This window comes from Bos indicus x Bos taurus, chromosome 10 (assembly GCF_003369695.1).
Source record: "Bos indicus x Bos taurus breed Angus x Brahman F1 hybrid chromosome 10, Bos_hybrid_MaternalHap_v2.0, whole genome shotgun sequence".
NCBI lineage: Eukaryota > Metazoa > Chordata > Mammalia > Artiodactyla > Bovidae > Bos > Bos indicus x Bos taurus.
The window spans coordinates 72,755,662-72,772,000 of record NC_040085.1 but is presented as its reverse complement, the minus strand read 5'-3'; the positions used below and the strand labels follow the sequence as shown (position 1 = coordinate 72,772,000).

The following is a 16,339-nucleotide window of genomic DNA, read 5'->3' as shown; positions in this document are numbered from 1 at the left end:
AAGAGTCGGACACGACTTAGTGACTAAACCACCATTACCACACACCATACACACAAAATCCTTGTCTTGCTGTGTCCACCAATCTTAACTCTTATATCATGAACTTTACCCAATCCTAATCAAACTGTCACAATGAAAACCTCAACTTAAACCTCGCTTCCAAATATAAATATTTCAATGGTGAACCCACAGTGAGAAACTACTAATACTGTTAAGATAGATTTTTCCCTGGCTATAACAACCTCTTATTTGCAGGAAGCCAGCATTCAACCAACTTAGAGGGTACAGGGAGACCCAGGCAAGACAGACCCCTTCCCACCAAAGCCCAAGATCCTTGATTTGACAACAGCAAGCTCCTCTGAGACCCCTTAAGCCTTTGCTCTGGGGAATGGGAGTGTCTCTCTCTAATCATTACAGTGAGATAAGTGAGTCTCATATTAGACCAAACACTGATTTATTTTCTTTGAGCTCCCCAACTGCTAAGTTTATTTTGTCTTGTAGGAATAAGGAACCCATCTTATTACGAAGAACTTTACCATATATCTCTGTCTATCCTTGTCATTTTCTGTTATACCTCTATAAGGGGAAAATTCGTGTGGAAAAATATGGGGGGTAGGCCCCAATAAGTCTATTTCACAAACTAGTTCTGGGAACCGCGAGGTTCAGGTTTATTTTCAAAGTGGTATCCTTTGAACAAGGATTACCTTATGCCTTGGGTTACCCATTTCCTTGGTCTTATTTTGTTAGTGAGAGTCTGGTTACAGAAGAGAGCTCCCCTTCAAACTTTTGATGCTCTAGAACTATAAATATGTCAGTTTGTAGTTGGACCATCTACTCATTAGGCTGGGGAGTCTGATGTAGGAGGTATCCAAGCAACATTTTGGATGGACTATTCACAGGTTCTCACTTTCCTTAGTCTAAACCTAAGTCTATGCCTCTTCCAGACCAGACTCCTACTCCTTACATGTTGTACCCCAAATCTTTGTACTTATCTGTAATCTCACCAAGGATAATTTGGAATTATAGTGGCCACTTTGGGGAAATTCTGTTATGGACAAAATTGTTTGATAGGTGCTGCAGGACAAAAAAGGAACAAAATTCCAAACATCTAGTAGCTGGATATTTTTGATTGGTGTCAGGAAACGTCCATAAGAAATTCAGCTTCCAAAATTGCTTCAAGAAATTTCTCGGTTAAGGCAAAATAAAAATAAGAAAAACTTAATATTTGTTTAGATTCTCCAAAAATCATGTCTTGAACCTAGTGGGTTTTATCTATTTGTCTTTAGCCATCATATATGCCTCCATTTACCTCTGCCCATCTCTCCCTCTGCTCCACTCCTCTTTCCTTTCAGCTGGTGAAAAACTTTCAAAACTCAGCTGCCTCTTAAAGTTTAACTTCCTTCAGAACAGAAAAAAATCCCTTGTGGTTGATTTTAAGCTCTCTTCTTCCTCTTGGCTGAGAGTCATCAACGACTTTCCAAAGCCTAGAAAGGGCACAGTGAATTTGCAGAGCAATTTGGAATAATTTTAAGAACATACCCGGGGGTTCCAGATCTCTAACAGTTAGTTCATGTTTGTGGAAGCTTGAGATGCAAAAAACTGTGAGAAAAGCCGAATGGGAAGAATCTGAAGGTAACTCGGAAGAATCTGGGCTTCTCTGGGCTCAGATGGTAAAGAATCTGACTACAGTGTGGGAGACTTGGGTTCAATCCCGAGTTGGGAAGATCCCCCGGAAGAGGGCATGGCAACTTACTCCAGTATTCTTGCCTGGAGAATCCCCACGGATAGAGGAGCCTGGTGGGCTATAGTCCATGAGATCGCAAAGAGTTGGACATGACTAAGCAACTAAGCACAGCACAGAAGAATCTAAATTGTGTAGTAAACCAGAGGGGTTTAGAAAAGCTATAGAAATTGGTCAAAGTCCTTTGGAGGAAAGGAGGCTATTCCCAAAGTCCTTCCTGAGAAAGTACACTGGGCTCTGAGTTAGTCTTACAAGCAAGGAAAGGATAACTCAGGAGACTTTAGGGACAGGCTGTTTAATAGTTTTAGACAGCACTCAGGAGTAGATGTTAAAGCAGATGTGACTCCTAAGTCTCTCCTAGATTTTTGTAAACAGTCTTAAGCAACATGGGGGATACAGTATACAAGCAAAAAATGATATAGGAAATAATGCCTTTGCTAGAGCTCAAGCACCTTGCTGAATATTTTGAGTCTTAGAATAAAAACAAAATAAAACTCATAAATAAATTGCTAGCGTTACAGACAAAACAACTAGATGTTCCTACCAGGGTCAGTAAATCTCAAAAGACGGAATCTCTTGATAAAGACACTTATCAATACTATATAAAAAAGGACATCAAAAATGAACTGTCTTGTGTTAGCTAACTGTCTTGTCTTTTAGCTAAGAAGCTAAAAGGAAAAAAAAATATAGTGAGTTTTGAAGATTTTTTCTTTTATTCTTAAATTTCCAGGGAGAAATTTATATAAATATTAAAGGACAACCTTGCCAAAAAGTTTTTTTAATTGATATAGAGGCATACACTATTAGTCTTTCTTTTTTTTTTGAAAAGAACAATTTAAAATTTATTTATGTATTTATTTTTGGCTGTGCTGGGTTTTCACTGCTGTACAGGCTTTCTCTGGTTGCAGAGAGCAGGGACTACTCTCTAGTTGCAGTGTGCAGGCTTCTCATTGAGGTGGCTTCCGTTGCTGGGGAGCACAGGCTCTAGGACATGTGGGCTTCAGCAGGTGCTTGCACATGGGCTCAATAGTTGTGGTTCCTGGGCTCTACAGCGTTTTGGTGCACAGGATTAGTCTCCGTGGCATGTGAAATCTTCCTGGATCAGATTCAAACCCATGTCTCCTGCACTGGCAGGCAGATTCTTTACCACTGAGCCACCAGGAAAGCCCCCACTATTAATCTTAAAAATCTCTCCCTTCAGGTAAAAAACACTCTGAAAAAAATTCAGAATGTTTCACAAATACTCCTTTTGTTAGTTCTACTTCATTCATAACTGTTACCTTTGGACATTAAACAAAAGAACAGTCTTTCTTCTTCTGAGATATCGTACCTGCTAGCTTGCTAGGCAGGCTGTACTGTATAAATGGAATTGTTAGATTAAATACTTTCCTGATGGTTTCTTTCCTGAAGTCCCAAAGGACTCCCTTATTTGCAAAGAGATAATGGCTAATTGGAAATTGATTTACCAGTATTTTTGTGCTTAAGTTGACCCTAAAATGAAGATCTAGAGGAGATCCCAAGCTTTTTCATTCTGTGAGCAAAAATTTGATGAAAATAGGGAGGATTACTGGGGCTGAAGCTATTAATGTTCAAAATAAACCACTGAAACCTATACCCTAAAGCGTAAAATACTCTCTTGAACCAGAAGCTCAGTTCAGTTCAGTCGCTCAGTTGTGTCCGACTCTTTGCGACCCCATGAATTGCAGCACGCCAGGCCTCCCTGTCTACCACCAACTCCCAGAGTTCACCCAAACTCATGTCCATCGAGTCGGTGATGCCATCCAGCCATCTCATCTTCTGTCGTCCCCTTCTCCTCCTGCCCCCCATCCCTCCCAGCATCAGAGTCTTTTCCAATGAGTCAACTCTTCGCATGAGGTGGCCAAAGTACTGGAGTTTCAGCTTTAGCATCAGTCCTTTCAAAGAACATCCAGGGCTGATCTCCTTCAGAATGGACTGGTTGGATCTCCTTGCAGTCCAAGGGACTCTCAAGAGTTTTCTCCAACACCACAGTTCAAAAGCATCAATTCTTTGGCACTCAGCTTTCTTCACAGTCCAACTCTCACATCCATACATGACCACAGGAAAAACCATAGCCTTGACTAGACGGACCTTTGTTGGCAAAGTAATGTCTCTGCTTTTGAATATGCTATCTAGGTTGGTCATAACTTTCCTTCCAAGGAGTAAGCATCTTTTAATTTCATGGCTGCAGTCACCATCTGCAGTGATTTTGGAGCCCAGAAAAATAAAGTCTGCCACTGTTTGCACTGTTTCCCCATCTATTTCCCATGAAGTGATGGGACCAGATGCCATCATCTTCGTTTTCTGAATGTTGAGCTTTAAGCCAACTTTTTCACTCTCCTCTTTCACTTTCATCAATAGGCTTTTTAGTTCCTCTTCACTTTCTGCCATAAGGGTGGTGTCATCTGCATATCTGAGGTTATTGATATTTCTCCCAGCAATCTTGATTCCAGCTTGTGTTTCTTCCAGCCCAGCATTTCTCATGATGTACTCTGCATATAAGTTAAATAAGCAGGGTGATAATAAACAGCCTTGACGTGCTCCTTTTCCTTCTTGGAACCAGTTTGTTGTTCCATGTCCAGTTCTAACTGTTGCTTCCTGACCTGCATACAGGTTTCTCAAGAGGCAGGTCAGGTGGTCTGGTATTTCCATCTCTTTCAGAATTTTCCACAGTTTCTTGTGATCCACACAGTCAAAGGCTTTGGGATAGTCAATAAAGCAGAAATAGATGTTTTCCTGGAACTCTCTTCCTTTTTCCATGATCCAGCGGATGTTGGCAATTTGATCTCTGGTTCCTCTGCCTTTTCTAAAACCAGCTTGAACATCTGGAAGTTCACAGTCCACGTATTGCTGAAGCCTGGCTTGGAGAATTTTGAGCATTACTTTTACTAGCAAAGCTGCTGCTGCTGCTAAGTCGCTTCATTCGTGTCCGACTCTGTGCGACCCCATAGACGGCAGCCCACCAGGCTCCGCCGTCCCTGGGATTCTCCAGGGAAGAACACTGGAGTGGGTTGCCATTTCCTTCTCCAATGCATGAAAGTGAAAAGTGAAGGTGAAGTCAGTCAGTGGTTTTCTACTCTTAGCGACCCCATGGACTGCAGCCTACCAGGCTCCTCCGCCCATGGGATTTTCCAGGCAAGAGTACTGGAGTGGGGTGCCATTGCCTTCTCCACTAGCAAAGCTAAAGAGACACTAAAACTAAGAGATAAAAGCAAACAGAGAAAAGATTCAACATATATTGTACTATTTTTTAAATTAATTTATTTATTTTAATTGGAGGATGATTGCTTTACAGTGTTTCTGTTAACACTTCTATCCTCCCAATCAAAAGGCTGAATAGGTGGGGATATGGATTTGTTCAGCAAATAGGGCCATAATAGAGTAATCACTTCCCACTTCCATGTAGTACTAATCCCCAAAACTATTTTATCTTCAGTGCCTCCTGAGGCTGCACATTTGACTGTGATTTATATTCTGCTTTCTTTAATGACTTTTTAGGTCAAAATAGTCAATATTTGCTTGCCTTCTCCTAAGAAAACACAAAATATATCTTGACATTTACATGGCAAAGATTTACTGAAACACTACTATTTTTCACAAGTCCTCAATCAGGACTTTCAAGATTTTGAATTTCCTTGTGATTCTATTCTTATTCAACATGGGGATAACTTTTTGTTGTGTTCTAAAGATAGAGTGAGCTCTAAGACTAATTCCTTCTATCCACTTACTTTTTCAACTCACAAAGAGGGTAAAATTTCCAAAGAGAAGTTACAATTTTGTCTAAATTCAGTACCCAGAACAGGATTTATCTCAAGGAACTAAATCTCTTAAAAAATTTCCCATGTCAGTAACAAAGAGATAATTAAAAGGATTCGTGAGTTTCACTGACTATTGCAGGCAATGAGTTCCCAACTTTCCTGCAATTGCCATGCCAATTTAAGACTTAACCAAGTACTTGGAAAGGGAACCTCTTCCCTGGGCCCTAAACATGAACAGGCCTTTTGTGAGTTAAGATTAGCTCCTCACTTACTGCCTACCTAATGAACAACACTTCATCCTTAGACTGATCCCTTGCCAGAGGCAAATCTTCCCAGATGGCAGAACTCTGTGAGCACACCAGAAGTTTCAGTTAGCTACAGATAAGAAAGTTAATATATTTATTGGCAGTGGACATGCTTTTGGGTTATTCTATGATTCTGAAATGCTTTGGAAACAAGGAACTATTCTTGACCTCAGCAGGAATCTCAATTAAGAATGGTTAGCAATTTATAGAATCTTTAAGTGCTCTAATGCTTCCTGAGGAAGTGGCTATTATAAAAGTAGGGGCTCAAACAAAAGGAGATAATATGGAGCCTAGAGAAAATGTCTTGACTAATCATCATGCCAGAAAGACAGCCCTCACTGAAATTATAGCCCTTATAATACCCCAAAGAACTAACTCTTTGATTTAACAGCAAATTGAGTTCAAAGCCTGAATTACAGAATGCCAGCGATCAGCTCCAGAGTCACAAAAAAAGGTACTAGGAGAAAGCTGTGTGTAAATTGCACTGTTAGCTATTTAGTAGCTCTGAAGGACCCCAAATGGAATCTCGTTATAATTTTATATGAAGTTATCCACCAGTGAAAGAAGAAACTTGCCACTGTACATAATTAACATTGATGGGAAAGTGTTACTCTCTCATCTGTCACCAATATAATCCTGGTAAGAAAAGCAGTACATGGGTAAGAGCCCAAACCTCAGGGCACCCTTAAACATCTCCAAATGGGTTTCATAAAGCTACTGTCTGGGTTTTGAATATGATGTAGTCATTGTTCACTTATAACTGGGATGGTTTAAAGCCTTTCCTTGATAGAGAGCTACAACTCTAGTAATAGCAAAAGTTTCTTGATTTCATGTTCCCAATCCAGACAATTCTGACCTTTCTCTCTAGTGATGGAGGCATCTATTTTACTAGGCCTATTACTAAAGACTTTTGGAAAGTCTTCACACTTACTAAGATACTTTACTGTCAACTTTACCCTCAATCTTCAGGAAAGGCAAGAGAGCACAAACATAGATCTAAATATCAGATCAGCTAAATTCAGAGATTCCTGAACTTCCATGGCCTAAGGTATTGTCTTTAATAACAATGAGATAAAATCTTTCTGTGGTTCCATCAACTCTCCCACATACACTGAGGAATATCATCTTCATTCCAAATTCCACATTAGTGCAATCAGACATGGCTAAGTATTGCAAGGAATTATTCATGCCATACACCAAGTCTTATAAGTAGGTACAAGTACCCTTTCCTCAATACCCTTTAAAATAACACTTGCATGACCTGAAGCCCAGATAAGTCATCTTTTGGAAAAGACATCAGAGAAAAACAACTCCAGAACCCTACTAAATCTTATCAAGTACTGTCAGTAAGGAGCACAGTAATACAACTCTAAAAGTTTGATCTTTGGATTCATGGCTTTCAAGGAGGCATAATCTAACCTGAATTTGTGGATTTTTAAGCTGAGGAGTTTTTAGAAATCCTCTACAAACAGACAATTCTCTGAAAGAGACATCTTCCATTCAAGACCATTGACCACATGTTTGTAGAGAGGTTGTACCCAAGGTGCATAGAATAAGGCAGTGGATTTCTACATTTTCATCTGCATTGTATTATTTATTTTTATTATTTTCCTCCTTTTCTCTCCATGGTTTAATGCTCCTTTTAACTATGTTATCTAAATCGCCCTATTCTATAGAGCACTTCATTTGCATCTTCAATCATTCATACTTGGCTGTTATTCACCTGTGAACTAGCTAACGCATACAACCAAACTGGCTTTGCACGACCTTATTTTTTTTGGTAGCCACCCAGATTCCTTTGGTTCCAGTTCCTGATAATGAATCTTGGTTTCCTATGGAACTATACTCAACTATTAGGTGATTTTTCTGATGACAAACTATATATCAGGTCAAAGAGATGGAAATCTAAAACGTTCTCTTAGGTCACACCTAGAAGACAAGATTCTTGACATCACCAAAATAATTCTCTTAAGATTTTTGGTGGGAATTAGTTTTTGTAACCAAACTTTAATAGAAATGGAACTTGTAAGGGAATTAAGAAACAACAATGTATTATTTGGAAGCTGTCATACTTTTATACAATGTACAAGTTAAGATATTATTGATATTTCTCCTTTATTTCAGATCTTCTAAATGGTCTCAACACTTTAAATTTTTTATTATATGGTGCAGAATTATTTTTGATGACTGGCTCCAAATGTTATAACATATCTGATAAGCACATAGTGGTATTTTAGGGCTTCCCTGTGGCTCAGACAGTAAAGAATCTGCCTGCAATGCACCAGACGTGGGTTTAATTCCTGCTGGGAAGATCCCCTGGAGGAGGGAATGGCTACCACTCCAGTACTGTTGACTGAAGAATTCCATGGACAGAGGAGCCTGGCAAGCTATAGTCCAGGGGGTCGCAAAGAGTTGGACATGACTGAGTGACTGACGCTTTAACTTTTACTTTAAGGGTATATTGGCCCCAAATAGGTCACTGCGTATTCTCCAATGACTGGTATTCGATTTGTGGTACAAAAGCCTGCTAGCTACTACTCACAGACTGGATATGATCTTTCTGAACTGATGCTGCCATTCAGTAGAGTCCCCAACATCATCCAGGATCCATTTTAAGCCATTGTTTTCTTTTTGAAGAAAGAAAAAGATTGTCAGATAGTTTAATTTTTATAAAAGTAGGAAAATTGGACCTTGATTTAAGAATAGAAATCTTGATCACTCCAGGGAAATTCTGGCTTTCTTTCTTCCTTTCTCAAGCGTCTTTAACTTCAAGCTTTACAAGAGGCCCAGAAAATATGGAGTGTGCTACCTGCTCTGATTCAAAGGTGAGCAAGATAATGCTTTTTCATACTGTTCCTGAGGTCTGTATGGTTAAAGCAATGGTTTTCCCAGTAGTCAGGTATGGATGTGAGAGTTGGACCATTAAAGAAGGCTGAGCACTGAAGAACTGATGCTTTCAAACTGTGGTACTGGAGAAGACTCTTGAGAGTACCTTGGACAGCAAGGAGATCAAATCAGTCAGTCCTAAAGGATATCAACCCTGAATTCATTGGAAGGACAGGTGCTGAAACTGAAGCTCCATTACTTTGGCCACCTGATGCAAAGAGCTGACTCACTGGAAAAGACCCTGATGCTGGGAAAAATTGAGGCAAGAGGAGAAGGGGACAATAGAGGATGAGATGGTTGGATGGCATCACTGATGCAATGAACATGAGTTTGAGAGGCTCTGGGAGATAGTGAAGGATACGGAAGCCTGGCATGCTGTCGTTCACTGGGTTGCAAAGAGTCAGATATGATTTAGCGACTGAACAACAAAAGATAATGCCACCAAGACTAAAGAACTCCTCACTTGAAATGTTCATGAAATTACAAGGGCAATGGCTCAACTGCTTTAGATATAATATTTGCCTTTCAAGGAAAAACATGTGCTACTTTTAAGTAAGAGTGTTGTTTTCACAAGCTTTTATACTTCTCTGGGATCACTGATATCACAGGACCCCAATCTCTGAGATCTAATGCCTCAGGATCTGAGGTGAAGCTGATGTAATAATAACAGAAACAAAGTGCACAATAAATGTAATGCACTTAAAATCATCCTGAAACTATCCCCATGCCCCTTGGTATGTGGAAAAATTGTCTTCCAGCACCATTTATGGAACAGACTTTTTTCCACCGAATATTGCTCCCTTTGCTCCCCTGACAAATATTGGTTGACCATATATGACTGGATTTATGAATGGGCTCCTGATTCTGTCTCACTGGTCTATGTCTATTGTCTGTTTCTAGGCCAGAACCATATGATTTGACTATTACAGAAATGCCATTGCACTCTTGATAGGTACAGTCTACTGTCTATAAGTGGCTTTAGGCAGTGTGAACATTTTAACAATATTAACTTTTCCAATCTATGAATCCATATAGTCAAAACTATGGTTTTTCCAGTAGTGATGTACAGATGTGAGAACTGAACCATAAAGAAGGCTGAGCACCAAAGAATTGATGCTTTCAAACTGTGGTGCTGGAGAAGACTCTTGAGAGTCGCTTGGACAGCAGGGAGATCAAACCAATGAAGCCTAAAGGAAACCAACCCTGAATATTCATTGAAAGGACTGGTGCTGAAGCTGAAGCTCTAATACTTTGGCCACCTGATGCAAAGAGCTGACTCACTGGAAAAGACCCTGATGCTGGGAAAAACTGAGGGCAGGAGGAGAAGGGGGAGACAAAAGACGAGATGGTTGGATGGTATCAATGACTCAATGGACATGAGCTTGAGCAAACTCTGGGAGATAGTGAAGGACAGGGAAGCTTGGTGTGCTGCAGTCCATAGGGTTGCAAAGAGTCAGACACACTTAGCAAATAAACAATAACAAATCTATGAACAAAGGATACCTGCCCATTTATTTGTGTCTTTGAATTCATACATCAATGTCTTGTAGTTTTCAGTGTAGAGATCTTTCACTTCCGTGGTCACACTTATTCCTAAGTATTTCATTGTTTTTGAAGCTATTTTCTTTCTTCTTCAGATAACTGATTGTTAAGAGCATAGAAATGCTACTGAATTTTTTATGTCAATTTGGTATTCTGTAACTTACTGAATTTGTTGATACATTTTCTTTTTTTGATAGAGTCTTTAGGATTGTCTTCATATAAAATCATGTCTTCTGCATATATGGACTATTTTATTTCTTCCTTTACAATTCTGATGCTTTTTATTTCTCTTTCTTGCCCAACTGCTCTAAGACTTCTAGTAATATGTTAAGTAGGTATGATGAGAGTGAGCACCACTGTATTGCTCCTGACCTTAGTGGAAAAGCTTCTAATTTTTCACCATTGCATATAAAGTTAGCTGTGAGCTTATCATATATGGCCTTTATTATTTCTTCTACTGGAGAAGGAAATGGCAACCCACTCCAGTATTCTTGCCTGGAAAATCCCATGGACTAGGAGCTGGCAGGCTATTGCCTATGGGTTCACAAAGAGTTGGATATGATTGAGCCACTTTCACTCACTCAGTCTTTCCATATCTATAAATTTGTTGAGTTTTTATCATGAACAAATGTTGAGTTCTGTCAAATGCTTTTTCTGTGTCTACTGAGATGATTGTATGATTTTTTCTTTGACTTTATTAATGTTAATTAATGCATCACATTTATTATTTGCATATATTGAGTTGTCATTGCATCCCAGGGATAAATCTTACTTGATCATAGTGAATGATCTTTTTAATGTACTGTTAAATTTAGTTTGCTAGTATTTTATTGAGATTTTTGCATCTGCATTCATCAGGGATATTGACCTGCATTTTTCTTTTCTTGCAGGATCTTTTTCTAGCTTTGTTATCAGGGTAATGCTGACCTTAAGAAATGAGTTTGGAAATGTTCCTTCCTCTTCAATTTTTGGGAGGAGTTTGAGAAAGATTGGTGTTAATTCTTCTTTAAATAATTGGAAAAATAAGCAGTGAAGCTGTTTCTCCTTGGCTTGGGAAGATCCCCTGGAGAAGGGAATGGCTACCCACTCCAGTATTCTGGCCTGGAGAATTCCATGGACTGTATAGTCAACGCAATTGCAAAGAGTCAGACATGACTGAGCAACTTTCACACAAGTAAGTACTGAGATTAAGAAGTTCAGAAATAGAATAGCTTATGATGAAAAAGTCCTGAGTGTGGTTATAGGCATGAGTTATTAAAGCAGTATTGAGAGGAAAGACCTTGAACTTGTAGAACTCACAGAACTAAGAGGCTACAATGTAGGATGGACTCTCTACATGCATCTACATGACTATTTCATCCTAAGAAAAGATGAACAGAAAAATATGGACCATCATAATGTCCATCTGACTAACAGCCAACAAGTCAGTAAGAGCGTAACTGAAATGAAAGCAGTTCTAACAGCACAAAGATCCATGACAGAGGTGAAAAAAATTTCAAAGAAATCTGTTCTCAATACAAAATTATTTTTGTTCTGAATCATCACTATCACTGTCAATGATCCACAATCATCTCAGGATCAACACTGAATGGAAATTATACAGCAATCATGAAAAATGTCACTTTAAAATGTTATTTATTGCTATTGTTTTATTTTAGTAAATATTCAATCATCACTTCTCTGACTCTTAGTTTTCTCAATCTTAGGTCTTAAGAAGGAATTACAGGACTTTACATCTTCTATAATTGAAAAGCCTCCCTCAGATTCACATGTCTGTCAGACATTATGAAAACTCACAAAAGTATAAAAGTTAAACAAATCTGTTTGCATTTATTTTTATATAACTCTAACATGAAGTCTCTGGGCAAAGAACTAACAGTGTGTTTGCCTAATAGCTCAAGGTTTTCAAGCTAAGGTAGCAGATTTCACAACACAGAAGTCAGAAAATTTTACGTTAAAGTAAACAAAATAAAACAAAATTTTACCTATTTGAAGTTTTCCATTGACTTTTTTTTTTGATTATTAAATAATACAGACATTCTGCTGGAAACAGAAACCATTCCATTTACTAAAACTCCCAGTGGTATAAGTAAGGACCAATTTCAGTATGGCCCTCCTGTACTTCTTTTCTTGACAATGATCAGGAAGAAGACAGTGATATCATTAAGTGACAGAGAACAATATCTAAAAAATTAGCATTTACACAGCACTTTTCTCATAGAATCCCAAAGCTTTCAAAGTATAACCATTGATGTCATTTCATTTCAAGGATATAGGTAAGGAAAAGCTATTTATATTTCCTTCTTATAAGATAGGAAAATAAATAATACACAAAGTCAAATTACTTCCATGCAAATGTTATTGGTGACAAAACAGAAAAATAAAATTATGGTTTCTTCATCCTTGGTTTAGGGCATTATGTTCTAAAACATGCTGCCTGTGAAGATAAGATCTTTTAGAAATTCATAGTTACAAAATGATTATGATGTATCCTCTTAGGAATCTTTGTTTCTTTTTTAGTTAGATTCATTTAGTGTGTTTATATTATTTTAGTCTGTTCTCAAATAACTTTTTGGCAGTGCTGCAATTAAAGAGGGCTGTCATGTTTGAGTCACAGAGGAGCTCATTTCTATCCTAACCAGTAGTGTTATCGAAGTTCTGATGTCAGCTTGCAAAAACAACTGGTATAAGGGAAATATTCATTAATATATTGATAACGATATTTTTAGAAGGCAAAGCTCTAAAATTCGTATTCTTGACATTAACTTTCCCCATTGTTTTACTTCATTCTTTCACTAAAATGTCATTTTTAGCTTTCCTTCTGGCTGAACCCCAAGTTCTAATCCATTAGTCCATCTGAAATAATGATATACTCACTGGCTCTGAGAATGTTCTCCTTGCTGCTGCACCTGGACTGGACCTGCAGAGAGAGCATAAACTCAGTAATTTAGGGCTCATGACAAAGACAGACAGATATGTATGCATATTTAATGGGCAAACTCCTGAGGTCTAGGAGCAAAGGCTTTATGTATCGCACATACCATAACATGTAAATAAAAATGTTAGTTTTTTCCATATAGTTTTAACTTATCCTTTTCTTACTTAAAGAAAGGACTGATTTCTAGAAAAAAAATGGGGCACAATACTGTAAATGGGACAAGGGTAAAAGTAAAGGCATTTTAAAATTGATGTGTATTTGAAATTAGTATATGGGGAAAAATTTAAATTACCACATATTCAATTGTGAATTCAGTTCCTTAATAGTAAAGGCACTGTGCATATCTCTTGACTAAAATAATAATGCAATTCAAGTAATAAAGTTGTAATTAAAGAGTCCTTGATAGTCATTTTTAGTTACATATGTTAATGAGGGGAAAAGAGAAATTATGAAATTAAAGTCATTAATTTGCCAGTTCTTAAGTGTGTAGATATATTAATCAGAAACTAATGCTGATTCAAATATTTCAAAGTGGAACATTCTTTTAAATATTGCAAAACTAATGAATTCAAGAGCCATGTTTGATGACACTGACACTTGTTAATTTCAGAGGAAGCAGTTTAAACACCTCTTCTTCCCACTCCACAGCAGCTTGCCCCAAATGGTATACACAACAAATTAACTTCTATTGCTTAACACAGTCTACTATTGTAATGAAACAAATTATGAAAGGAATGTTGCAACTTAGGGTGGGTTATGGTTGTCCTTCCCTGAAAAAAACAAGTGTTAATGTTTAAAGAAAGAACAACATTAATTAAAAAATCACAAACATACACAAGAAAAACACACACACACATACCAAAAAAAAAGAAAGAAAAAAAGGGGAAAAATAATTCCAGATGTTAAAGTTATTCTCTTTTGGCCCAGATTGTTTAATTAGTTTTAAATACACTAGAATGAAGAAACTAGTCTGGAAGATAACATTCTTAAATGCTTTACTTACAGTTTTATTGAATAACAATTCTGGACCAAATGGGAAAAATATTAATGACTACTTAAAATAATACAGGAAGGAAGACACGAGAGCAAGGAAAAGAAAAAGGAGAGAGAGAGGCTTGAGTAAATCTAGAAGATAGAAAAGAAACTATGGCCTTATAGAAAGGGACAATATGTAAGTGCAGAATATTCTGCTATTTCTTATTGAAAATTTATACCAAGAGAGTAAGAATGACTAATGAACTTGCTTCAAAATAAAAAGCAAGTTGGCATACCATGGAATGAAAATAAGTGTTAACTATATCACTACAGCCTTAAAGGAGAAAAGAAACAAATACTAATAGACAAATAATAGATAAGCTTAATAAAGAGATAAACTACATTTTAAAAAGCCATTCAAAGAACACAAGAGATACTTAAAAGAGTGAGAGAAAAATCTGGGATAGAGAAGGAAAAGAAAGGGGGAAATGTTAAAAGACAAAAACAGTTCAAGGAAGTCAAATGGAAGTCAAGAAGGTCTTCAACAAGATGTAGAAACGGAAGGAGCCCAAACCCATAGCGCAAAGCAATGTTTGCGAATGGAAAGCAGCTCCTTTGATCAGTAATAGTTACTCTTAAGTCGTAGCCTCTATTCCTCCAGAGTTCATCTTTAAGCCCTTCCAATCTAGAGTGGAGCTAGTGTATGGATAGAAACAAGAGATTTACAATGAACAGAGCAGTTCAGATGAGTAGTTCAAATTGTCTCATCAAATGTTTCAACAGATTATATATTGTGTAAATGGAAATGGAGGTGAAGTACTAGCTGTTTTTACCAAAAAAGCGAACCAAACCAAAACCACAATAAAAAAACAAAACAAACAAAAAAACCCTCTCCCTTCCTTAGGTGGCTTAAAAAACAAAAAATTCATTCATAACATGAATTTAATAAAGAAACTCAAGTCTTGCTTTGTGGCACATAAGTTTAGAATGATACATTTCAAACACTTTTGGAAAGAGAAATTTGGATGATGAAACAAATTCAAATTTTTAAATCTGTGAATTTAGGTTCAAAAATTGCCAACATCTGTATAACCAATGTTTTCTTATTTATATTACATTGGCTATTCGACTCAAATTTGAGGGAAATTACTTTCAAATTAGCTTAGTGATTTTGAGTATACATTAAAAAATTAAGGAAATTAAATTAAAACATTTTAATACTTGTGCATGCAATAAATGCCCCTTATTTTTGTACCATGAAACTGGTTGTTTTTTTAATATTGACTTAATTTTATAAAATCCCAACAGGAAGACTTTGCTTAGCTCACAATGTAATGGGGTTTACTTAAAAGGATAAAGATGAAAAACAACTACTGTTTTTGTTCTCACAATGTTAAGTCGCTTTAGTCATGTCCGACTCTTTGCAATCTTATGGACTAAAGCTTGCCAGGCTCCTCTGTCCATGGGATTCTCCAGGCAAGAATACTAGAGTGGGTTGCCATTTTCATATTGTAAGAACAATATGGACTATAAAGAAGGCAATACAGGTCTGTCTTGAGTTCTATGGTTTTTTGTTATTGTTTTCCTTTATCTTACCCAATTTGTCAAGGATTAAAAATGAAAAGTATGGCCTTGGATGATCTATTACTTTATTCTACTGTATTTCGTTATTTTACTAAAATTAACATTTTTGGTATTGACAATTCCCCTTTTAATTGAAATAAAAACTAAAATCATGTGTAGAAACAGTATAATACATTAAAGTTAACGGAGGAAATAAAAAACACAAGAGACTTACTGAAAATTTAGGCAATTAATTTACTAATCAAGACTGCTTTCAGAAATCAAATAACTCATTTAATTCATTTCAACATGTGTTTACATATATAATTTTTGCTGAAGATCACATTGTCCATTAAGAAATCTTAAGCCATGAAACAGAAAACAAAAGGGGGAAGAGCACATAATAAATGGTAAGGAAAAAAAGTGAAAATGCTTTAAACAAAGCTGAGGAAACTTTAACAACCAACCACAATCTTTAGATACAGTTAGAGAAGTGACTTACCTTATGCTTAGGTCATAACAAGAATAGCACAGTGTTTAAAGTCAGCTCTTCATTATGGGAGGTACAATTGAAAGCCATAGGTTATAATAACATGAATTGCTACACAGAAAT

At 37.1% G+C, this 16,339-nt stretch overlaps 1 protein-coding gene across 10 annotated transcripts in view; it reads right to left on the bottom strand.

Annotated features, from left to right (window-relative positions):
• The window catches only part of GPHN (gephyrin), a 538,290-nt gene that overhangs the window by 134,019 nt on the left and 387,932 nt on the right, over positions 1 to 16,339 (bottom strand). For all 10 annotated transcript variants that reach the window (XM_027552205.1, XM_027552200.1, XM_027552202.1 and 7 more), the window contains one exon: positions 13,128 to 13,170. In XM_027552205.1, the coding sequence (XP_027408006.1) occupies positions 13,128 to 13,170 (43 nt within the window). The remainder of the gene's footprint in view (positions 1 to 13,127; positions 13,171 to 16,339) is intronic.